This window comes from Rhipicephalus microplus, unplaced genomic scaffold, assembly GCF_043290135.1.
Source record: "Rhipicephalus microplus isolate Deutch F79 unplaced genomic scaffold, USDA_Rmic scaffold_18, whole genome shotgun sequence".
In the NCBI taxonomy this organism is placed as follows: domain Eukaryota; kingdom Metazoa; phylum Arthropoda; class Arachnida; order Ixodida; family Ixodidae; genus Rhipicephalus; species Rhipicephalus microplus.
In genome coordinates this window covers 3,278,519-3,302,707 of record NW_027464591.1, presented here as the reverse complement: position 1 = coordinate 3,302,707, position 24,189 = coordinate 3,278,519, and the positions used below count along the sequence as shown (strand labels likewise).

General features: G+C 45.0%; 1 protein-coding gene across 1 annotated transcript; it reads right to left on the bottom strand.

Annotated features, from left to right (window-relative positions):
* Window positions 1-9,763: 9,763 nt before the first annotated feature.
* Window positions 9,764-23,398, bottom strand: LOC142785090 (high-affinity choline transporter 1-like). The gene is made up of 5 exons (XM_075883498.1): window positions 21,125-23,398; window positions 19,821-19,976; window positions 16,503-16,651; window positions 13,221-13,370; window positions 9,764-10,132 (listed from the first exon to the last, which is right to left on the bottom strand). Exons 2-5 carry the CDS (start codon window positions 19,933-19,935, stop codon window positions 9,875-9,877), a joined length of 672 nt encoding a protein of 223 aa, XP_075739613.1. The 5' UTR covers window positions 19,936-19,976; window positions 21,125-23,398; the 3' UTR covers window positions 9,764-9,874.
* Between the last annotated feature and the right edge of the window lie 791 nt (window positions 23,399-24,189).

Here is a 24,189-nt window from a genome sequence, read left to right as displayed (position 1 = left end):
GTGGTCCCTCTGCACAAATCTGGTAACACACAGTCTCCTCTCAATTACAGACCAATTTCCCTAACCAGTGTTCCTTGTAAAATGTTAGAACATATAATTTACTCCAACCTTGTCTCATTCCTAGAATCAAATTCTTTTTTTACTCCATACCAGCACGGATTCCGAAAAAGTTACTCATGTGAAACCCAACTTCTTTATTTTACTAATGACATAGGATCGGCTTTAGATCGCGGCTCACTTGTGCATTGCATTTTTCTTGACTTTCAAAAAGCTTTCGATAAAGTACCTCACCAATTACTCCTCCTTAAAATTAGTGCCTTAAACATTGACCCGAACATTCTTAAATGGATTGAATGCTTTCTGACTAATCGCACTCAGTTTGTAACAACTAATGGCTATAACTCACCTCTTTCTAAAGTAACATCCGGCGTACCCCAAGGTTCCGTATTAGGCCCTTTACTCTTTCTTATATATATTAATGATCTCCCAGACAGCATTAACTCCGCTATAAGCTTATTTGCAGATGATTGTGTAATTTACCGCGAAATAAACAATGAATATGATAACCAATTTCTACAGTCAGACCTTGACACTGTCTCAACCTGGTGCAATAAATGGCTTATGACTCTCAACTCTAACAAATCTAAATGCATGTCAATAACCCGGCGATCTATTTCTCCCCCCTGTACCTACAGAATTAACGCCGTTCCCCTCCAGCATGTCTCTTCATATAAGTACCTCGGCGTTTACATTACCAACAATCTATCTTGGCACACGCATGTTACCTACATCTGTAATAACGCTAACCGAACGCTAGGATACTTACGCCGCAACTTTTCTCGCACTCCGCTGTCCCTCAAAATTCTATTATACCGATCACTAATTCGCCCAAAGCTTGAGTACGCGTCCGCTATATGGGATCCCGTGCAGCAAAATTTAATTAACGCGTTAGAATCTGTTCAGAACCGCTCAGTTCGGTTCATTTGTTCTAATTATTCCCGTACTGCTAGCATATCAGAAATGAAATCTAACCTTGACCTACCCAATTTAACTGTCCGGAGGAAACTGGCGCGACTGCATTTTTTTCATAAGATATTTTTTCACAATCCATCAATGAAGCGAGACCTCATTTCACAACCGTCATACCACTCATCGCGCATTGATCATCAGCATAAGGTTGCCATTCCGTTTTGCCGCACCAAATTCTTTTCAGCAGCCTTCTTACCGAAAACAGCCGCCGATTGGAACCACCTTCCCTCTTCCGTTGTATCAATAACAGACCCTTTGTTATTCAAGACTGCAATTTCTCAGCAATCTTGTAACTATACGCAGTTTCCATTATCTATCTTTGACTTGTATGTGCTTGAATTCTTATACATTTTTAGTTGACTTATGTTGCCTTCCTGATTTGCGCATCTGATACTTGTTTCTTTATTTTGTCTTTTTTTCTTGTGTGTTATATATGTTGTACCCACCCCCTCTGTAATGCCCTACGGGCCCTGAGGGTATTCTAATAAATAAATAAATAAATAAATAAATAAATAAAACTCTATACGAAATCACAGATAAAGACAGTTTACAACGCGATGTCAAAGTCGACGACAGACGCACATACACAAGCACATGCTTTCCTTAATGAGTCTCTGTCAATCACGTTCCATCATTCGGTTTCCCGAGGTTGGCCGCCGCGTTTCCTGCCGCTGCGTTTGGGCACGCTCGATGGCGTGGACGCGCTCGAAGGTGCTCGCATTTGCGCGCCCTTCTTCGACGCGCCGTCTCGTTTGGGGGCTTTGGACTTCTTCGGCGTCAGTGGCACACCCTTGCTCTCGTCGGGTTTTTCCTCGACCAGCGGCAGGCATCTCGGTTGGCTGGATTTGGGACTAACTGCCACTGCGGTGACGTTCGCCGGGTGGCCACCGCCTGTCACCGCCAATGCCTCGGCAGTGGTCGGGACGCTGCTACTGGTCGGCATGGCGTTCTCCGCGAATTCTTCGAGGGCGGTGCATGGCTGTTGCGCCGGCAGCTTCCACGGCACCATGGAGTCCCGGGACCAGAGGCTCGTAGTGCAAACCTGTGCCAACGCGGGGTTGTTTGCAGGCGGCCTAGAGCCGGAGCGCATGGTCGAGCTGGCTGCAGGCGTCGCTGGCGTCTCGGCATCCTGATGAAAGCACGAAAACGATGTCTCGCTTATACACATCACTCGAGGCCTTGTAGTGAACGAGTAAGCTAAAAAAAAAAAGAAGACTTGGTCGCGTTCCACGATCCGAGCGTGTGCCTCAGGAGGAGGCACGCTCCACCCGATTCTCTTTGCTTCGTTTCGCTAACGTAACGCATTTTCGTATGTGTTCACATGTATGATCAAAATAGAATACGGAACATATGTTTGAAACAGTGCACTATTGCCTACTCGCTAATAAGGCAAACTGCCGCTATGACGGCTAAAACAGGCAAACAACGCTTTGGACGTCTCAAAAGGCTTCCGCTAGCGGGATAACGGGTTTGCGTCGTGCAGTGCGCCTTATTACTGTGTGCGTGTGGTAAGACAAATGAACGACACTTCTGCTGCGAAAGTTGGGAGAATGGCAGGTTTTGCTCCAGAGGAAGAATGGTTTCGTACAACGGTGCGCAATACGTCGAACGATTTTAACATCATTCAACGCAACCTAAAGAAAGCTCTCCAGAGGACGTGTCGGAACCTTCGTCTAACTTCTAAACTGGAACACACATAAGACTAAGTCTGCATTGGGCGATCGTAAATTTTGTGGACAATCTTATCCCTCGCCATTGTGCAGAATATTACTGCGTAACTTGAAACTATAACTTGATCACTAATGCACTGCAATATTGGGACCACAAAGGTCTTGTGCGATGCATCTCATATTACTTCGGACATCACATGGCCAAGCTGTTCCTTAACATTGTTTAACCTCGTGCTTGCGTGGCTTTTCGGCTGCTGGTCCAGATCCTCGGTGTTGACCATGAAATCCACGCGGACGACATTACCATTGGCCGACACGTAGTTCCAAAAGTGCCATGCATGACTAAAAGCAGTAATCAATACAATCGCCAAGTACGTCATAATAAGGCGACTTGAAATGCACTTTGCTGAAGTCGGAGCTCATAATCATTTACTGCTGGCGCTCCCACCATTGTAGGAAGCACTACCATTGGTACCTGGTGATAAGCCACGTCATCGCGTTGCAAATATCTTCTTTCGACTCAAGTCAGGTTCCCGTCAGCAGAAGTTTCCGCTTTAAAAACATTTATAAGTCGCATGCAGCCTGATGTAGGGAGCCTGATGAATAACACGATTGTTTTACTGACGCAGTTCGTTACACTAATTGTTAGCTATTCTAGTACAAAGTTCATGGAAACTCTTCATGCAGAAACATTGAAAGTGACATTGAATTAAGATTTATTCATGATTTAATGCAATAATCTAAAAATTAACCACTTCTTACCCTCAAGTTCCCAGGACTGCGATGTGACTGTGGGACATGACCGAAGTCTATGCATGCTCAGTGATGTTCTGGCTGAAAGCGGTTCGTAGTTCATTGATAAGCAGTCATCAGTGAAGTCGTTATATCACAACTTTATTCTAAAATTGACCATAGCACAACCACGTAATAGTCTGTTAAGTTTTGCAAGTGGCTTCTGCTTGAGTGTCACCTAGCTTTCGACGACATTTTGTACAATATCCCTACTCATGTTGTTTCATTGATTAGAATTTGCTGGAGTCGGAGAAACGCTCAGTAGACGTCATACCTGCTAGACCGTTTTCCAGTGAATGACTCATGCTGCTGAGAGGAGAATACTTACGAAGGCGCATGACTGTCTTTCAAATGTCTTTATGGAAGGAAAATTGCCAAGTTACGTTGGCTCACATGGTAGCGAATAAGGTTGGATATTTTTTAATACCGGAGCTATTCCAGGTCTGAGCGTCAAGGCAGATCAATATCTGTGGCTATGAAACTCTGGTTCCCAGATACAACCATAAATAGTGCGACTGCATCAGTCGACGATAGTTATAGCGCGAGAACAAAACGACGACACAGAGACAAGAGGGACACAAAAGTCCTTCTTGTCTCTGTGTCGTCGTTTTGTTCTCGCGCTATAACTATCGTCATGCCATACCAACTAGCCCAAGCTACCACACTTCTAGGTTGCATCGGCCGCGGACGAAGCAGTGTTTTCAAGTTGCTTTTACCGGAGAGGCAGTAGCCTATGCGAAGCCGCGAGGAGGAAAGGTGCGATGGAGACGCGGTGACCGGCTATGAGAGGGGAAGTTCATGCGTACCTTATTTCTGAAGTTGCGAAAGATTTCTCGCATGCTTCAGGAAAAGCGGGAGTTGTCACAAAAGCGCTTTGCTGTTTTAGCACCTTTGACAGCATGAGGTGGCTATAGTTTTTGAGCACACTATGTGTACATACACTACATTGTACGTGATTCGCGCCAGGTCTGCAAATTCATTGCATCTTACGGGTTTGAGCTCCGGGTCGTCGGATCCGGCGCTGGTTGTTGGAACGGGCGTGCCAGCCATGGCGGCGACTGCTGCGTCTTTATGCGCAAGTGGCTCCGAGATTGAGCCGAGGCCACTACGCACCAAATATCGGCCTTGATCGTCCTCGCCGACCACGACGAAACAGCCCAAGAAGTCGGGGAGCACTCGGCGCGCGAACAGGTTTTTGGAAGCGTACGACACTCCCACGGTGCAGCTGAAGCTGGCGATCATGCACATTGTGCGGCACAGCGGCAGCCTCACAAGCGTGGGTGCGTTGATAAGTGGCTCACCACAGAACGTACGCAACAGAAGACCGACAAGAAACCCTGCCGGAGCAAAAAGGGAACAAACAAAAAAGAAATGTTGTGAGAAGCCTGAGGTAATCCTGCAGGAGCCTGTGGTGATCTTACTGGTCGCATTTAAAAGTAAATGGTGGGTTTAGTCAAGCCCAAACCGCTATAGTATTGAGGCATGCTATACCATGGTCCCGTTCAATAATGTTGGTCCAGTAGTTCTTTTAACCCATAACAATAACATAAGTAGTCATAAGTCAGCAAAAAAAAATAAACCGAATGTCTGTACTCACGCGCTTGTGCACGTCACCGTTACTCCATTAAATAAGGCATGTATAAGAGACCGCGCCATCCTGAGTCCCTCTAAGGACAGGGACAGTACTTCGATCTCGTCATTTCGTTGTTTTCAAGCTGGCCGTAAATTTAGGTTATCACGAACTATCACGATCACGGACTGTATCCAGTAGTGATGCTGTCATGCGATCAGTGTCATCGATACGATGATACCAACTTGTCTCAGTTGGCACTCGCTTGTTGACCCGGAAGACACATGTTAGACTGAGCCTGTGGTGGTCACATTTTTATGGAGGCGAAATAGTGAGAGCTCTTGTACAGTGCAATATCACTGCATAATAGGGAACCACAGATGGTGGAAATTAACCGGAGCACTCAACAATGGCGTGTCTCATAAGGTGAGCCACCTTAGTGTGTTAAGCTCCCCCCATAACCAACCGAACCGTTGGCGTGTATACATAAGCAATAACGTTTCGACCCACTGTCGTAACGGAGATCAATACCTTTCCAGATTAATGTGGTCGGCAGACGGGCAACACGTGAAGCACCACTTTCGCGAAGTCTTGTGTTCCTGAAAGTGTTTGCTTGATGATACGGTCGAAGGTCCCAAAATTATGTTATGCAGAAATCTAGACTTGCTGTCCAAGCAGAAAGAAAGACGACAGAAGGCAGGCTTTAGCGCAGACTGGTTAGAACTACACTCTGTCTCCCTTCTGCTTTCTGCTGACGCAGCAAATCTGCATTTGAGAATGAAACAACTAGTCCGCAAAAAAGTAATGGACATTATGCAGGCCAGAAAAACGAGCGTACCGGCAAGAACACCGTAGGTATTCGTGAGTTCCGCCAGGTAAAAGAGGCAGACGAGTTGCGGGAAGAGGAGGACGTAGACGATGTCGGCGCTCAGGTTCCACACGGTGTAGATGGAGCGCACGTCTAGCGCCATGGCAGTGGTCGTGGCACCGAAAAGGCACACGCTCATGCGAACAGCCGCAGCCATCTCATCCGAACTAGCCTGCGGGAGTGTGTTTTTGATCGGTTGTCACCGAAATACTTGCGGGGTCCCTCGTGAAACCACCTAAGACGACTCGAATACGCAAGTGATCTCAACTTTTTTTAGTCATTGTGCAAGTACGTTGCATGCAGTAAACTAATCAATTAGGGGGGGATTTAAAGCAGTTCGCGAAAAAGAAGTAAATTTCACCCCCGAGTATTTGTTGAAATCTCTATAGCAGGAAGAAGAGAACGAAGTGTGGACATGAAAGAAAGGTTGCGTATGGTGTCAATATATGCACGTTCACCTGACATGGACGTGTCTTTTTTTTATCTCAGTCATGAAACTCTCATACTGTTCGCCACTACCGGTGAAGACACCTTGACTAAAGAGTAATCTTAGAAAAACTCACCGAGAACCATCTATCCTATCGGTGTTAGATGTGTTCCGATAAATCACTCGTCTTTTGGACGAACCCGGGGCACTAGGAATAGATGCTCATTGATTAGCTTGATTTCACCTAGAGCGAATGGTGCTATGCATCGCGGAGATTACCACCTGTCTTGTAGTACACCTACGCCACCTACTGTCCTGGACTAAGAGTGCCGACTGGCGTGGATTCACTCACGGTCGGCCTCATGACGTTGAAGTAGACGTTCCTGGTGAAGAGCGAGGCTGCGCTAAGCGCCGACGCCCCAGCCGAAGACATGACGGCGGACGCGATGGCGCCTAGACCTATGAACGACGCATAGGATGGCACCAGGTAGCGGAAGCTGTACGGCAGGACGTCGTGCATGTCCGTGTCTCGCAGCACGTGTCCACCGGTGTAGCCGAAAGCCGTGAAGTCTGCGCCATCGAGGAAAGTTAGCCGACGCTGGACAAGAGTGGAAGATGCCTTTCCAAAGCGTTTCTTACATTTAGAGATATAATGACGAATATCTAAATGTAAACAAATATTCGCTTAAGGAATCAGAGGAAAAATGATTGTTTTATTGACCAAGGCAAGTTGTTATCCGAGAAAAATAGTTGGCAATTTCTGCTTCCTGTACTAGGCGTGGTTCAGAGCTTTTTGAAAAGTAAGTTTTTTTTTGACGACAAAAATGCTGTTTGACAACTAAGTTTGTTATGGCTCGTTAGCGAAGGAATCTAGCGCCCTATGCCGAGGATACATGTGGTAGAAGAAGACAAAGATCGGGCAGGCCCGTTGCGTAGATAGGAAAGGACCAGGTGGAGCGGAGAAAACATCGAAGGGGTGAGGAAAGAGAGTGACTTAGCATACTTATATACCGAGTGATCAGAAGCAATAATTAGTGCATGTGAAGCAAACGAAAATTAAGGTGAACCTGAAAAATGCACAATTTGAGGCATTGCGGATTAAGGTTGTTTAAAGGCTATTAAATTGTTCATTAAAGTACAATAATGACAAATGAAACGGAGAATTAATAAATCGGTGACCAAGCATTGTAGAAGCAGCGTTAAAGTATACGTGACCGAAAGCTAAGAAGTCCCCGGGTGATCAATCGCACTGGGACTTTTTAGTCGGAGTCTCTTGAGAGCATATACTTTTTAGCATTAGATAAATTTTAGAACCGGGAACTTTTCAATCAAGAGTGAATAAGTAGATCGTCCGCACTATAGCACTACATAGCCCACACCAGCAGACTTGGTACCGTCTGCTATTGCACCGTCTGCTAAACATAACAGCCGACGCGTATTTAAGAACCCAGACAGATGTCTATTGCTATCCGCAAGTAGGAAGACGTTCAGGATGGCTCCTAGTATCCACGAATACACTCAGAAGCTCAGGCACAAAGTGCATCAAACACTACACGCGTACAGCCATTGTTAACCAACGGTTAGATAGCAATAGAGAGCGTGGTATCAAGTGGTATCGAACGGTAACAACCACTGGGAAATCTTAGCAATCACTTGACCATCTGTGGTACACTTTAGCATTATATATATCACGCCGTGTACTTTACCACTCGTTACGGACGAGCTCGTCCCTTCCTCTCCATATGAAGTTGAAAGACCGAGCCGAATAGAAAACCACTCAACAACAAGTATGGCATTTTAATGTTAATAATTAATTGTGCTCAAAAGAAACGAAGGCGAATCACAGAAAACAACAATGAATAGTAAATATGAATGAATAATATAACCACTCAACACAAGTATGACAAGTTAATGTTAATAATTGTTCTGTTGGAAACGAAGGTGAATCATAGAGAACCACAGTGAGTAACACAACTTTTCACAAGTTTGATCACTGTATAGTATGCATTGATTCACAGTCATCCTAACTGTTGCATTGCTTCATGGGGCCAAACATGTCATTATCATCTTTCTTCTTTCCAACACGTACAAAATCAAGCTATTCACATCATCACCTGCAGCTGCGGACGCTCTCATGTTACTGATTTGTATCGGGAACTAATAATAACAAATATTTACAACATAAAAAGATTTATTGCCAACACATTCACTTAACAAGTATTTAAGAACTCCAGCCTTCTAAAATTCTTCTCAATTGAGACCTTTCTAATCCGAACATTACCCATCTTTCCTCAAACAACAACTTTTTACTTCCAAAGGTACGAACCATTTATGGTTAGCGTTTATTTTAATAACACTCTAGAATTCTTTGCTAAATATCATTAAGCATGCATTTTCTGTTTTGTCATTCAAACATCAGCTTATAGAAGTAATCGTTAACGAATAGCATCCTTTGTTAAATGTTCTTCAAACACATCTATAATTACATCGTTGTGATTAGTATCTGCTTTTATTATAGTATGGTTCCTTCTCCCGATATTTTTGTGCTTTAAATTGCATTAATCTTGGAATCGTCATTGTTTAGATTTTTATACTCTTTACTATGAACATTATGCTTCATCCGTTTTAGTAGTATTTCCTTGTTTTATCATTATAATAAGGTTCCCCTACAGTGTTTACACTATGGGACCTTTTTCTGTAATATTATGTTTATATTTTGTATATGTTTTAAACACTGAATAAACTTCGAACTTCCCCGGCTGCGGCGGCTGCATTTCCGATGGAGGCGGAAATGTTGTAGGCCCATGTGCTCAGATTTGAGCGCACGTTAAAAGAACACCAGGTGGTCGAAATTTCCGGAGCCCTCCACTACGGCGTCTCTCATAATCATATGGTGGTTTTGGGACGTTAAACCCGACATATCAATCAAACTTCGAACTTAAAACTTACTGACAGGTACTAAGCTACCATTACACAAGTCGCTACTCCATGCATGCTTCTGTTGAATGCGCATCTCATAGCTCCTTCAGTTGCCTCGTGTAAACTTTGGGACGTTAAACCCCACATGGGGTTATTTAACGTGCACCCAAATCTGAGCACACGGGCCTACAACATTTCCGCCTCCATCGGAAATGCAGCCGCCGCAGTCGGGATTTGAACCCGCGCCCTGCGGGTCAGCAGCCCAGTACCTTAGCCACTAGACCACCGCGGCGGGGCGAAATTGTAAAGAATAAATAGTTGTTAGTTCACGATTGTATTGTTCCATGTCGGTCTCTCTACATTGATTTTGTGTCCCAGTAGCACGCTATAAGTTAAGCCATGGTTCTTTGTTAAACTAAACAACTGACCCTATCCTTGATCATCTATTAGTTACCTCACAAGAGACGTTCATAGAGGGACATGCGCGCATGCATGAGAAAACATAACTATACGATTGAATTTCACCAAAAGTTGCACCGCGGCCAACTTGTATAAGTCTTCATGAGAAAAATATAAGACCAAGATCTTACTAGAGTTACCTACATCAGACAGCACAAAGAAAAGTGTCTTTTACACGTGGCTATGGGATAATTGACGGTTGGCTCATTATGTGCATAGGCTAGGTTGACACAACGCTGCCACAAAATGTCTCTGAACGAGTGCGTACTTGTAGTCTTGGCCACCGCACCGATGATCATGGAGGGGCAGGCTAAGAAGAGGCAGCCAAGGGCGGACAGAAAGCACAGCATTTGCGCCTCAAAATTGCTCCGGCACGCCAGCATGAACTTGAAGAACACCTTGGATTAGTGAACAAAAAAAATGAAAGCATAGTTTCCCATTTGATGACTGGTTCATAAATGCATGGCGTAATGTTGACCGACCGCAAGAAAGTACAGCTTCGGGCTTAAATGATCTTATTGCAGTAAGCATTCGTGACTATATTCTAATAATTTGTTTAACTCTCGCTGTGGATCAGAGAGTGATTGCTTTCCATTTTTGAGCATACAGACTGAGTAATGCGACCTGCAGCCTACATTTGAGCATGTTTCTAAACAGTGCTGGAAGGCGTTGAGTTTACCTTCTAAGAAAGTTACAGCAAAACTACGGAACAATTGGTAGGTTTTTGTCAGAGTGACGCATTTTGTTTTTAATAAAGTGTTTCTATGTGATACTTTGCACCCACGTCTCTTTAAGTAGCGTCTCAGTGACGCTATTTAGGCGTCATAAAAACGTGCCTCTTAATAAGCTTCTTACGTACATTTCTAAAGGTACAGAGTTAGTCAAAAGTTTCCTGGTCACCTGCAGCAGTGGGGCTTGGTAACTTTTGGCGCACCCTACACATTCTACCTTATGAACATTCTGCTAAGGAACATTCTGCGGTATGATTGATGCACCTATGGCGTACGGGTATATGTAGGTCGCACGGGACGTGAGTCTTTGTCTTACGGTTTTGTGTAGGCAATCAGCAAGCACATACTTCAAGGCGCCAACTTTGTTTGCGTCCGTGCGCGTGTGGCACATTGTTGTGCCCACCCGGCCCTGCAGGTGTGAAGGAACCCGCTCATTTGGTCGAAGTGGTGCAAAGCAGCTGAGGAAATGTTCTTCACTGCTAATATGCAGTCTTAGAGTAGGGGCCCCAAAGAAATAGCGGCGAGTACACTGAGCATGCACGAAACCGAAACCGCTTTTGGTATTTCGTTGGGGACGTTATTTTTGTTTTATACTGAGGTCCACTATGTCTGCACTGACGTATTCCGGTCACGAATATGATGATGTGAAACATATTTTAAGATATGATAAAAAAAATTAAGAGTTTTGTCGCCGGGAATCCAACGTTCGACCTCATGCTCTGAAGCGCGCGGCGCAAACGAACTCAACCACAAAGCGCACGTTCTTCAGGTTGCGAACAGCGTACTCTTGTTATCACTGGCGAGATGGAGCCAAGGGTCCACCGGGTGTGCTTCAAAACTTGTCGCCCCGCGCGTGTCTTTGCGCGCGTGCCTTAAAAAGGCCATGTAATACTTCTTCAATTCGCCATATAGAATAGATTTGCTAAAGGAGCTAAACGCCTCCCGACTTCAGCGCCGCAAAAGTTTTTAGAATCCGTCCAGTACGAGCGGAGGTACAAAGATTTGTCGCACCCTGCAATTTCAATCTCTCTTTTCTCCTGCCGACGAAAGGGCTGGAAGCAGAGAGGAATGACACGGGGAATGAAGATACGTCACGCGCATCTCGTGGCCTTGACCACTTTTGATATTTTTCTATTCGAACACACGGCTTTTCATTGTGAACACGTGCGGACGCGTGTAAAGTTGCGGCCTCCCGCGTCAGCCCCTGTAACGACCGAGTGCGCTGAAATCAGCCAATGGCTGATACAATGACTGTGACGAGTAATTCGTGAGCTTGTATCGTCCTTTGTCGAGAGAAAAGAAAGCAATCTTTAGCAATATTAATCATTTATTGTGAATGTTAGGGCGCGTGCTGCGCTATAATATTTTGCTCGTGTGTTTTCGGGATTCTAAAATAGCGATCGGCAGTCGGTTATGACTGCTCAAAAAGTGTTGCAGGGTACTAGGTAGGCCCCGTACACCCCATTAATTGTTGGTCATTTCGGGGTGCCGTTTTCACAGTGTCTAAAAAGAATATTCTCATATTCCATACATAATTTTCTTCTGAACTTTCTGGTCTTTGACTGAAGCAGACATTTTCTTCTCTTTTTACTGAAGCTCGTGCGCTCGCGCTTAACTTGTGATGTACGTGTTGGGCTTTCACCGCAAGTGAGCGTTGAAGTTAGAGTGCCAAGGCCACTTTGCGAGCTGCAGCGGCAGCGCTTGCGAAAATAGCACGCTGCTCGCAAAGTAACAATTGTGGAAGTTGTTCGCACTCATCCTGTTTACGCGCGTTCGTTCAGCACGTCCATCTTTGCGTTTAGGCAAAGTGCTTTAAGTGTCGACCTGTCACAGTTGTTGGTTCGCGCTCATCCTGTGTATGTTCTTTTTGTGTGTTTTTGCTGCTTGAGAAACCTGATGCAAGTTCCGAGTGGCTTGCCGTTCTTCGCGTGACATTCCAACTTGTTGCTATAACATTCATTCCTTCAAACTCGCATAGGAATGCACAATAAACGCTCAACTACCTCTGCAAAGACACGTTCCATATCCGTACTTACTGATTCCTATGACAGATCGATCATGTTTTATTTCGTTTGCACTTTAGCGAAAAATCCAGAGCCAGCCTCAAAACCTTTGCGTCCAATAAACATGGCTGCAACCACTCTTGTAATGGCGCTTGGCGTGCACAGAATCGGGCTCGAAATGTAACAGGTGAAGCTCGCAAGATATAAGGACTGCAGCTGCCACTTTTTCTCAACTAACGCGTGTAATGAATACTGGTTCACTAGACGCCGTTGGTCACGATTTTCTTTTTATACGTATGGAAGCCGCGGGGAAATGCTTCAGCTAGGCAAGAACGCACATTTTTTTATGCAAAAGATGTCTTTGGGCAGAGCGCCATCGCAACACCCTTTTCGAAAAGTCTACGCTCTGCATGCCCTATTGCTAACACCCGCAAAGTTATTTGAGGCTCGAAACTTTGGAGGCCACTAATGAAAAACTCTCTCATATTAATCTGTTTATGTTTTCGTATGCACATCTTTAAGAATATGAGCACTTCCATAGTTTAAAAACTAACGTGAAGAACGATAGGGGGCGAATAAGTTCAATGAGGATTTGCAAGATTGCAAGCATATAGTGACTGCAATACCTTGTTATGTGGTGTTCTTAAGTTCTTAGCCAAACGAATGCTAAAAAGGGGCAAGTTGGATTGTCACGAATTGAAAACACTCATTTTAGAGCTCGTTTGGGAGCAACAGGATCATTGTGTATTAACCTGCCAGGGTATGCCTCCCAGCGCAGTAGTGGCAAATTCATCGATGATCGAGTTCCCATATTCGATGGTCAATGTGCCGATCCAGTTGCCCTCGGGCCAAGGAATGGTGTCGATAGCCTTGTTTGTCACGCAGTATGAAACGCACAACCACTGCAAGAAGTTCAATTGCACAGGTGATGCAAATGTGCGGGGCACAAAAAACCAAGCAAGAAGAGAGAATCACGTGTCAGACATTTTCTTGCTAGTTTTCTTTTGCGCATAAAAAGCGTAAGATACTTAGAGCTCAATTTTAACTAAGAGAATGTAATGAATTTATGCACATAATGCAAAAAATATGCAAGCCTCAACTTGCACGCGCAAATACATAAGTGATCAAGTGATCAACATACTGTTTCATTCAGCTTTCGTAACATTTTCGATTACGGCGGTGTGCTGATATGCAGGACCGGGCCTTATACCACAACAAAAATGACAAGCACCTTGTCATGACTTTATGCCTCTTGTCATGACATACGCTTTCCTATAGCCTGTTACAACACAACTCAATCAGTATCTGGATTTTGTGCTGATTCTACTCGAGTGCGAGTTCAGTTGAAATTTCGTATTTTCGATATCACGGCAAAAAGCGCGCCTCAACCTGTTGTTTGAGAGCGCGCGCACCTTTCAGGCGCCCGTTGGTGCGTTGAGCGACGTTGACATATATTCGTAACCGCCAGAGCGCAGCGGAGGATGAAAGACTGACTGACCCCCGTATTTTAGAACGTCCCTTCACTCAACGCTTCAGCTTCACCTGAGAACGCCGACGAGAGCGCCGTCTCTAGACACGGCAAGTCACTGCATATCAGCGATAATCTGCTGCGATTCTTGAGTAACGCAGCATAATTTTCAGCCAAGCAGCGGCGCAGTGCTCAACTCTGTCAAGTGAATGGTGAAAGTCGAGTCGTGGAGTGTTTTTGAATACGGTGGTTAAGCCCCCGAATGCAGGAGCTTTCTGAAAGACGGCGTTAGCAAGGGAGAACGCAAGGAAGAGGGAATGACGGTGGCGAGATGACAGGTAGCGTGGCAGTGACCCGTGGTGCCGGAGTTGTGCGCCTCGTTCGGCGGTAGCCCATGACGTCGATAAGGTATGCAGTGAAGGTGTCTAGCGCTAACATATGGGTCGTTACACACCAAACGTGCCAGCCATTCTGGCGACCATCTCAGATGTACGCGACGAAAAAAAAATCGTGCAATTTTTCGCATTGGACAAAGTGAGTTGCTAGAATATTTCAGAGAGAAAAAAATCTTTAGTCACGGGGGTGCTTTCTGAACATCCCAGAGTGTCGACTGGGTATAGCTTCCAAAAAATATAAATTAATAAGTAATTGTCATTTTTTATAGTAAATTTGGTTTATATATAAAGAAAATGTGCTTGTGCAGGGTGCTTGAAGGCGAGTTTACTTATGGTGTAGTTACTTGAAGGGTCTAAAAACATTTTCTCCACAAAGTATGCTTTCAGCGAAGTAAGCATTCATTGCTCAAAAATTCATACAAAATGCCGTATCGCCAGAGAAAAAAAAACGCAAAGATAACGCATTTTGGCCAAACTCCTGGAGGCGTATGTGGCAGAAAAAATGCGCTAATATTACTTAGCTTCAAGCACCCTACACAAGCACATTGATCTTAATATATAGATCAAAAGGGGTATATGAAGGTGGAGCGGGACATTTAAAATAAATTGTTTTCAGAAAAAAAAAACTCCCAGATGACATTCTGGAAAGTTCGGAAAGCACTCACGTGACCACAATTTTTTAAATCTCCGAAATATTCCAGCATTTCGCTGTTTCCGATGCAAAAAAATCACGATTTCTCTAGAAAACATTTAAGGTTGTCGCCAGAATCGCTGGGAAGTTTCGCGTAGAATGACCCATCTACGCAAACAAAGTGCTGCATGAGCGGAAGATTGTCCGCGGTGGCACCTGTCCTGAAACGCGCACACGCGCTACCTTCCGCGGTCTGCCGGTTAGCGAGGCAGTCGTGCTTATTTCGTCTGCGGCGGTGGTTGTGAAATACGCTGCCCGAAATCATCCTACGGTCACGCCGTCTGTGTACCAATATACAGACCAATATACAGAATTGTTTACCAAATAGAGAAACCACATACCAAATGCAGACGCCGCAGCCAATTCGTTCTGACCTAAAGAGGTGCGCTAAGATTCGGCAGTATACCGAAATTGTGACTATTTTTTTCCTGCTTGGCTTTCTGTCGTTATAATATTTAAAAAAATCACAGAAGTTTTGTTTTCTTTCCACGACCCGCAGTTTTGATGCTAGAAATTATATTGGTGGACTGTCTGTAGAACACAAGCTGACGCATTTTTCCGTTTAAGGACTTCAAGATGTTTCCGTATTATATTCTAGATATTTTGTAAAGCACAAAGTGTGAGGAACTGCAGTAAAACGACGGTCACGGGATCAAATCACGGCCACGGTGGTTCCATTTCTATACAGGCGAAATTCTAGAGCTCCCTGCGCTTACATTTTGGCGCACGTCAGAGAGCAGCAAGGCGGTCGTAACCGTATAGGAGCCCTCCACAACTGCGTGAGATATAGCGTAGTTTTCGGACGCAAAACTCCAACCATTCCTAAAACTACTATTATTACAAAGAAAGATGTTAATTTTGATAGTAAAGGCGAGCATAGTCTTAGTAGAAAAATGTGCTCCTGTGCAGGCAGGTGAGAAAATGATATCCGGAGATAATCACAAAATCTGCAGAGATTCCGCTTCCCAGGACTGATATCTGCCAAATGTCCGCAGAAAAACACTATCCTTTTTTGCGAGATTCAATTTTTCAAGAATAGTATTTTATTTATTCTTCACATGAATTTCAAATGGTGGGTCCCAGTATGAAAATATACATCCAAGCTTCGCTTAAACTTGAAGCAATATATGCGACAGCAATATTATGTAATCTTTTTCGAAGTCTACCAACTAACATTAATGGTCGAACATGGTATCGTGTAATTCAACAAAACACTGATTTGAAGAAGTGCGCCTACTTCAGCAACCAAAATGTTTACATTCTAATTATAATTGTTGGGGTTTAATGTTCCAAAACCGTCATATGATTATGAGAGATGCCGTTGTTGTTGCAAAAAAAAAAAGACTAGCTGAAACTTCTACCCTGTTTTCTCAGCTGCAGTTGTGCACATACGACATATTTGTTCAAAATGTTCAGAGTTCTTTTTTAATTACAGAGCTCTCGTGGAACTTGTGTGCATGAGAAATACGACTTCTCATACCAGCCCAACCACCATGACGGCAATATGCAGGATGTCCGTAGCGGCGACTGAGTAGATTCCTCCCAGGGCGGTGTACATGAAAGTGAGAATCGCCGAAAAGATGATGGACATCGACGCGTTCACCTCCACAATAACACGCACCGACGTACCTGCAGATCAAGTTATCGTAAATGTATTAGTGGTGGCAGGAACGGAAAGCAGTTGACATGAAATACGCCTAATTTATAACTGATGTTTACAGGAAAGTTGCTTACGAGAGCATGGAACAGAGCAAGTGCAGCCCAGCCTATCACGATTACGTTGGTCAAGCAAGACCAACGTAATTGACTGTAAGGTTTTTCTGATATAGTTAAATACGACCGCTAGAGAAAGTCGCAGGTTTGGTCTCTGCCTATGGCGAATTGTCTTTCCAGTTGTCTTTCCATCCACATATACTTTCTTAAAGTCTATATCGCAATTACTACAATACGCTCAAAATCACCGTCATGTCCACAAAGTGAATGATGCCAGAGGAGCTTACTCGGAGATGATCGGGTAACCCGAAAATTCTCCGTAAACATCTGGTATCATTATATACAGACGTGACAACGTTGTTATGTATACATTACATACAAAATGTTCATCAATTTGCATTCGGACGCCTTATATATAAATTTAAGTGAACTATTTACGTTATATATACCTACGAGGTGTTCTTTTGCTAAGTAGAAGGGTATCCTTCGAAGAGCTCAGGCCCTCATTACTCTTTAAGGATGATTGGTTTATGACGCACGAACCATATATATTGTATGTACACAAGAGATATTTTACAAAGTACACCACCCACAGGATGCTTCGCCTTTTTTGGTGCCGACGGCCGGAACGAATGCATTGACGTGCATGTTTCTAGCGTTTTACGTCTCCGTGAGGCAGAGTACGTGGACTGCGGTCAGGGCGGGATGATGTTCGATGTCATCGACCTGTGCGTTGAGGGACCGCACGTTGAGAAGAGCAAGCGTGAAAACTTGGTCGAGCGGTCGGCGTCTTCTCGCAGAGCATGATGGTACCGTTTCGTTAGGGTACACAACCTGTGCGGCTGGAAACTAGCCGAGCATGTTTTTGTGTTCGCCGGAGGTCTTGTGGCAGAAGCCTGCGGTGGTCCCCGTACAAGTTGTCGGTGTTGGTACATCGACTGAGTGCAGCGTAAACGAGTGTCTGCTGGTGCGCATTGCTGCATGTACTCGTATACTACCGAAGAGTACGTTCCCCTTGAGACTCGTGTACCGTTATGGCACTGGCTTGCACGAGGGGTGACTACCTGCGTCTGCAGGAAACACCCGCCTTGTGGTCGAGGGTGAGCGGGACCGTGCGAGGTTTGACTGGTATGCAGGACTGTTGTACCTGGTAGCCCTTTTGCAGGGCTTCGCTGGCCCCAACGTCCTGCTTTGCTCGAGGAAGAGCCCTCTTTACTTCGGCCTCCCCGAATGTTATTGCAGGGTCTGGGCGGTGAACGCTAGCTGCTGCTGCGTAGTGATCCTGCCGTGCTGCTGCCTTGGCTTCTGAAGTGTTCATGCAGCCGAGCGATGAGAGAATTTCTGAAGTACCCTGAGAAGTTTACACGCCATCTAGCTGCCGAAGAAGGCCACGAGCGTAATAAAGTACAATTAACGACCCCTAGACCGAGGCCGCTGGATAAACAGAACCTTCTTTTTTATCCAACGGCCGTGCCTATACATTCCTTGGTCTAATTACTATTACGATTGTGGAGAAATTACCTGCCTTTATTCACGACTTGTGGTGGTCATTCTGGTGACGCTTATTTGTAGCGCTAGTGATGAGCGTCATGAAACTTAAGCAGTCTAGTAATTACTGCTTCGGTTAAATTCTGAACAAACATAAAAAAAATCAAAAGTGATATTTTTAAATTTTTTTCACTCTGCTACCCGACTATATAAAGTGGTCTTGTGCAATGGCTCTGGGGCCAAATAATACCTTTCCTTTACTTCCCGCTCATTGCCCGGATGCACCCGTAGGATGGCTCCGATTTTTACCTCGTCACTTGGAGGCCACTGGAAAGCGAAGCTAAAAGCATTTCACGCTGAAAAGATAGTCAATGTTCATCTTTCAAGAGAGCTATCTGGTATATGTGGCAAGCCGTGACTCACAAGAAAAAAGTGACAAGTGTTCTTTTTCACTATTAGTTTAGAAGGGAAAGCATGTTATCTTGAACACAAGCTTTTTTTGATAGCCAGAATGGATTTCTATACTGTAATCGGTCGTTGAAGCAGTATACAGAAAGGACAGGGAGCATTTTATCGAATTTTTCTTCGCAGCACCAAATCCATTGGCTTAGTGGCTGTAGCCATTAATTGTGTCCTAACTGTAGAGAAATCGAGGGGTGAAGGAGGGGTAGTTTAATTCAGTATTGACGGACACCCGCTATAGCCTAGTCCTCAAGGGCTATCGGCAACAGAAAAGCGTTTAAAGCCGGGCGAATACTCATTTTCTTTTTTTGCCGGATTCCCTCTTTTAAAGGTACGAGGACATGAGGTTCCGTTGAAGCATTTCTGTCAGTGATTTTATAAGGTAGATGCAGAGAGGCCATCCTGTTTCTGCGACCACTGTTTTGAAGAATCATTAGCCAGCACCACGCTGTGAAGATCTGACGTAGTTTGATCGTGGTGGGCAGACGATATTTAATTAGGTTGCATGCTGATGTCACTCATTTGCGGTATCACAGCGACAGATTTATGGACATGCGGAGGCATAACAAGCTAAGGTATTGTGACATTCTTGTGCTTGTGTATGTGCACATCTCTTATTGTTAAATGACGGTAGATGAAGTGTGTTATTCCTAGTTCTCTTATGTGGCCTTTGTACGCCTATAGAATAAAAAGACGAAAGTGTGCCGGCTACAACAGAATACAAAATATAATAACCCATTCCATCACCCAGAACGGGACCCTTGTTAACAATCTTTCACAAATGATTGTGAACAAGGCTCCTGTTCTGGGTGCTGAAACGTCATGCTACATTTTTTATTCTGTTGTAGTCGGCGCTTTCGTCTTTTTATACAATAATTCTTCCCAACCAGACGGGAATTCTTCAAAGCCTTAATTTCATAGTCTTTTGGAGCCACCTAAGGGTTAAGTTAGGTAGAGAATGACGCAGTTACGGAGTACCGAACGCATTAGTTTACTGAAAACGCTCATAGTTTTACAGCAATGCGCTGCTTTAGGCTGTTCTTTAGGCGAAGCTATTGGCATCTGGCGTGAAACAAGTAGTGGTGTATACAAATACATCACGATGGACACGACTGCACCACCCAATGCTACTGACCAAGTGCTGCCAGGACGGCTGCCGACCAGGCGATTTCGGCGCAAATCGCCGGCAACATGAGCAAGAAGCAAACCAGGTGGCCGTATCGGCGCTGGAACGGGTCCATCATGGTCATCGCGTTCGTGGAGCGAATCTTGGATGCGAACAAGCTGCCACCTGGGCAAACACATGGACACATGGTGTAGAAACATTTTACGGACAAAACGAGATTGAAAGTGATAAAGCCAGTATCGCCGCAAACGCGAAACAATGAATGCGATAGCAACAGGTTGCAATGCTGCAAGAATGGAAAGCAGTTAGAAACTCGCATTGCGCGGCACAATCGCAAAGTACGCATGAAAAGAATACGCACAGGACAAGCGCGAACTAAAAAATGTCACAGCTCACACTTGCAGGGCTCTGCTCAAACACAAAGAAGCACGCACGAAAAGAACACACGTGTATACCCACGACGAGCGCTAGCTAAGAACTGTCACAGTTGTTTGTTCTTCGTGTTTGTACCGCGCTGGAGATGTCGACTATGCAACTACCTTCAAATGCCGTACATGGCTCTTCTAGCTAGTGGGCGATTCCTGTTTGTTTTGTTCTTAAGGTTCAAAGAGCTCCTAATACTAAATTTTACGTGTAATCATCATCAAAATTGGTTGATTGGCCGAAAGATTAAACACTAATTTGCACCAATTACCCGTACGGAAGCTCCCGTGCTCTGACGTAACACTGATAACACAGCTGTCTCATAGAGATATAAGGTTTGAAGGCTGGACGGTTGAATAAGTAGTACTAAGCCACAATGTATATAATCGTAACACCGCAATTGGAGCAGAAACGTTTCAGGCAGTGAACATATATAGCGGTTTGTATTCAAAGTTCCCAGCAGCGATCTGCACTCGCGTAAGGCCCATATGTACGAAACCGAAGAATCAATTGCAATTTGAGTGCCATCGCACAAGTACGGTAATAATGTGTTTTCGAGGCTCTCATATATAAAAATATTCTGAATTGCATAACAAATGTTACTTTAGTCTATACTTACTCGTACTTAAGTTTCAAAAGTGATGTATCAAACTCGGCGTAGAGCACAATATATGGTACGTATGACAGGGTTAACCCTGTCCTGCAATGTTCTTGAAAACGAGCTGAAATACGCGTGAATATTTGCTCGCATAACTTGAAAATTTCGATGCATATACCTAACGCGGATGACAGATGTTTGTCAGTGCCCGCTCAATGCCAGGCCTAACTGTTCGTTTCGCCCACTAAACAAGGGTGCGAGAACACATGAGACGCTGCCATGCCGTACTCACCAAGAACAAGGCTTAGAGCGTAGCCGAAAGGAGCTTGGCATCGGATAATGCCGTACTTGTAGACTGCTTCTGCCGCGCCGATCAGGAATCCACCACCAACCCAGGTCGCTGTGTTTCGACAGCAAAACAAGGAAAACTTCAAAGCACCAGAATGTAGTATAGCACACGATCACAACCTATAGTACAATTACAGACGAGTTGACAAAGAGAAGAACAACTTTATTCAAGCGAAAACAAATTCACAGAAGAATTGTGGTCAGGCCGTGCCTGGCTTTAGAATACATTAGAATACAGTCTTTGATGACACTGCGATGTCACTGGGGCTGCCAGCTAGAAAATATGGTATACTGGGCTGCCTGAAGATGGCGGATTGTACACGTTGCAGACGCAAGTGGGGTTGAACGCTAAGAGTGGTGGATGGGGGAGATGGCAGTGGCGTTTATGTGATTAATAAATAAAAAATAGCGTAACTAAAATTAACTGATGGTAATCCTATAATGATATCATCAGATAATTTTATTAGCATCGTTCGTTTAGCCGCTGGCGCCGCCGGTCAATTCACATGTCTGAAGGAGCATCCGAGCTTTTAGCCTTAGTAGCAATTCAATCTACATACTGCGGTTATCATCCTTGCGACGAACTCTGATGCAAAGCTTGCCCGCATAAGACACCTTTATAACCAGCAAGCTTTAGGTTAAAATTGATGGGTAACTATTGAGAAACAATGAGAACTCTATCCATATGTTTCACTACAGTAAGTTCATCACTAGTGGAGAAAAGGAAGGTTGTAGTTTCGTTGTTAAATTTGTCACCGAGACAAGCTTGCGCACGTGACGTCGAAAATTTCAAAATGTATAATTTGTATTTTCATGATATTGGCTGAACAAAATTCTTTGAAACGTATGCTAGGTCTACGGCGCCCACATATGTCAAATGATTTCCTTGTTATAGATTAGAAGCTACGTAGGGCCCATCAGAGGCTTTCAAAATCTATGAGATCATGAGATTTGGTGTGGGAATCTCTAAATGGCGTCACTCCCTGAATTTTTCTTTTGGCGTGTTTTTTCACTTATGGCGTATTCTGTTGGCCGCTCTGGTCCTCTGGCTCAGAGTTGCCAGATGCAGAGGCCACTCGCAATCCGAGTGCGAGAGGCAGCGTACCAACCGAATACATCGGCGATGTCGGAGCAGCACGCCTGTAGCGCCACCGTGCAGCAAGCGCGGGAAGCCGCCAAGTAAACATTTCTGCGCTGCATCGACAAATGGCGCCGGTCAGTTGAGTGGCGATCACCGACATGTCTGGACGCAGTCTGGATGCGGCCCTACCTTACCTGTTTATCGGAATAATTGCTGACAACGTTCCGAACGTATCCTTGGACTTTTGGAACAACAATAGGCTTGGCGAACAACTCGGCAAACTTGCTAGCATAAATCTGGCGATCGTCGTCATCGTCGTTCGAACTGCTAACGTCAAGGCATTCGTCTGCGAGCTGCTGTAACAACAGCATTGTCGTTTCCTCTGCCTTCGTTAGCCGCCTTATTTTTGACATGGTGTCCTTACGGCTTCGTAGACGCGAACTCGCCAGGCAAATACACGCCGCGAACAACACTGGCGATGGCCCCTTCCAGAATGTGTGCTCGCGCCGTCACCTGCCGGCAACCAAGAGCTTGTGTCACGTGATCCGTCCTCTCGGCCAGATCGCGCCACGCTCTCACTTCGAAGTCAGAGCGGTCGGGAGCGCTCTGAGTCGAAGTTTGACGCTCCGAAAAAACCAACCGAAGGCAGTCCGAGCGCTCCAATTTCACCAACCGAAGGCGCGGTTGCTTTTCAGAGCGCTCTGGAGCGCTCGAAATACCCCATCCGAATACGCAATCAGTAAGCGCCGTGTCGCGCTAAGAGTGGTGTATTAGAGATTGTGAAACTGCACTTTACTAATACGCAAAAAATTGTGTTGCTTTTAAGTTTCCCTTTCACGGAGACTTCACTAGCGACAAAACGAATGCCTTAACACTGCGTTGTGGCAATTAATACACTGGTTTGACTGATACCTCAATACGGGTTACATTTATACAACATCACGGTGTTTATTGTGAAGTTACAAAATGGAATGCAAGGGTACTCCCTAATTCAGTGGACAGGATTTATTGTTATAGTGTTGAAGATGTACTTCCAACTATGCAGCAGCATTGCCAACGCTCGGCGTGCGGCTGCGGCGGCTGCATTTTCGATGGAGGCGAAAACGGTGTTCGCCCATGTTCCCAAATTTGGGTGCACGTTAAAGAATCCCCGGTGGTCAGAATTTCCGGAGTCCTCCAATGCGGCGTTTCTTATAATCATATGGTGGTTTTGAGTCGTTAGACTCACCATATCAATCAATCAATGTCAATAAATCAATCAATCAATCAATCAATTGAGCAATCAGTCAACGATCGGCTTGCTCGGCACGTGCTTCTGATCCCTGCTGTCTCACTGGACTGTGCTCACGCTGCATCGTCACCACAATCGCCACTGACCAGGGTATCATCGTTAAACCACCAATAAACATTTTCACACTTATACTTACCGGTCATAGAAGATACTCCCAGTAGCACGGGCATGAGCCGGTTGTAGACGAAGTATCGCAGCAGGAAGTACTCGCCATCGTTTGCTGGATGTGCGCCGTCCGCCTGAACGGGAAGCGAAAACATCCGGTGCACATCGATGTGCAGTCTGCGTCCCGCCCACACACCGACGGCGAGAATGACGAAGAAGTACACGGAGATAAACAGCGCCTCCAGCTTGTCCAGCCCCATGACTCAACAGGAGACGAGACCGCCGCATACAACCGAGCCGGGAGGAATCGCTTCTCCTTCTTCTTAATCGTCCTTGTTCTTAATCGCGCGCGGAAAACACCCGGGGATGATGATGATGATCCTAATGATAATCTCGTTGATTGCACTCATCTACAGTGAAGCATTGGGCCACGAAGTGAAGGCGGGATGTGTGAAGGTGAAGACGTACGAAGCAGCAGTCGGATACGGACCACGGCAATTTTTTTTTCTCAGGTGGATGCACACAAGCCTTG

What these genes read in the sequence shown, in the direction of transcription:
- LOC142785090 (XM_075883498.1), bottom strand. Translation starts at nt 19,935, where the DNA reads ATGACCATGATGGACCCGTTCCAGCGCCGATACGGCCACCTGGTTTGC. An exon ending in CCGTCATGGTGGTTGGGCTG is followed by an intron (nt 13,371 to 16,502) that starts GTATGAGAAGTC and finishes AACTTCTTGCAG; the next exon opens with TGGTTGTGCGTTTCATACTG. An exon ending in TGGGAGGCATACCCTGGCAG is followed by an intron (nt 10,133 to 13,220) that starts GTTAATACACAA and finishes CACTAATCCAAG; the next exon opens with GTGTTCTTCAAGTTCATGCT.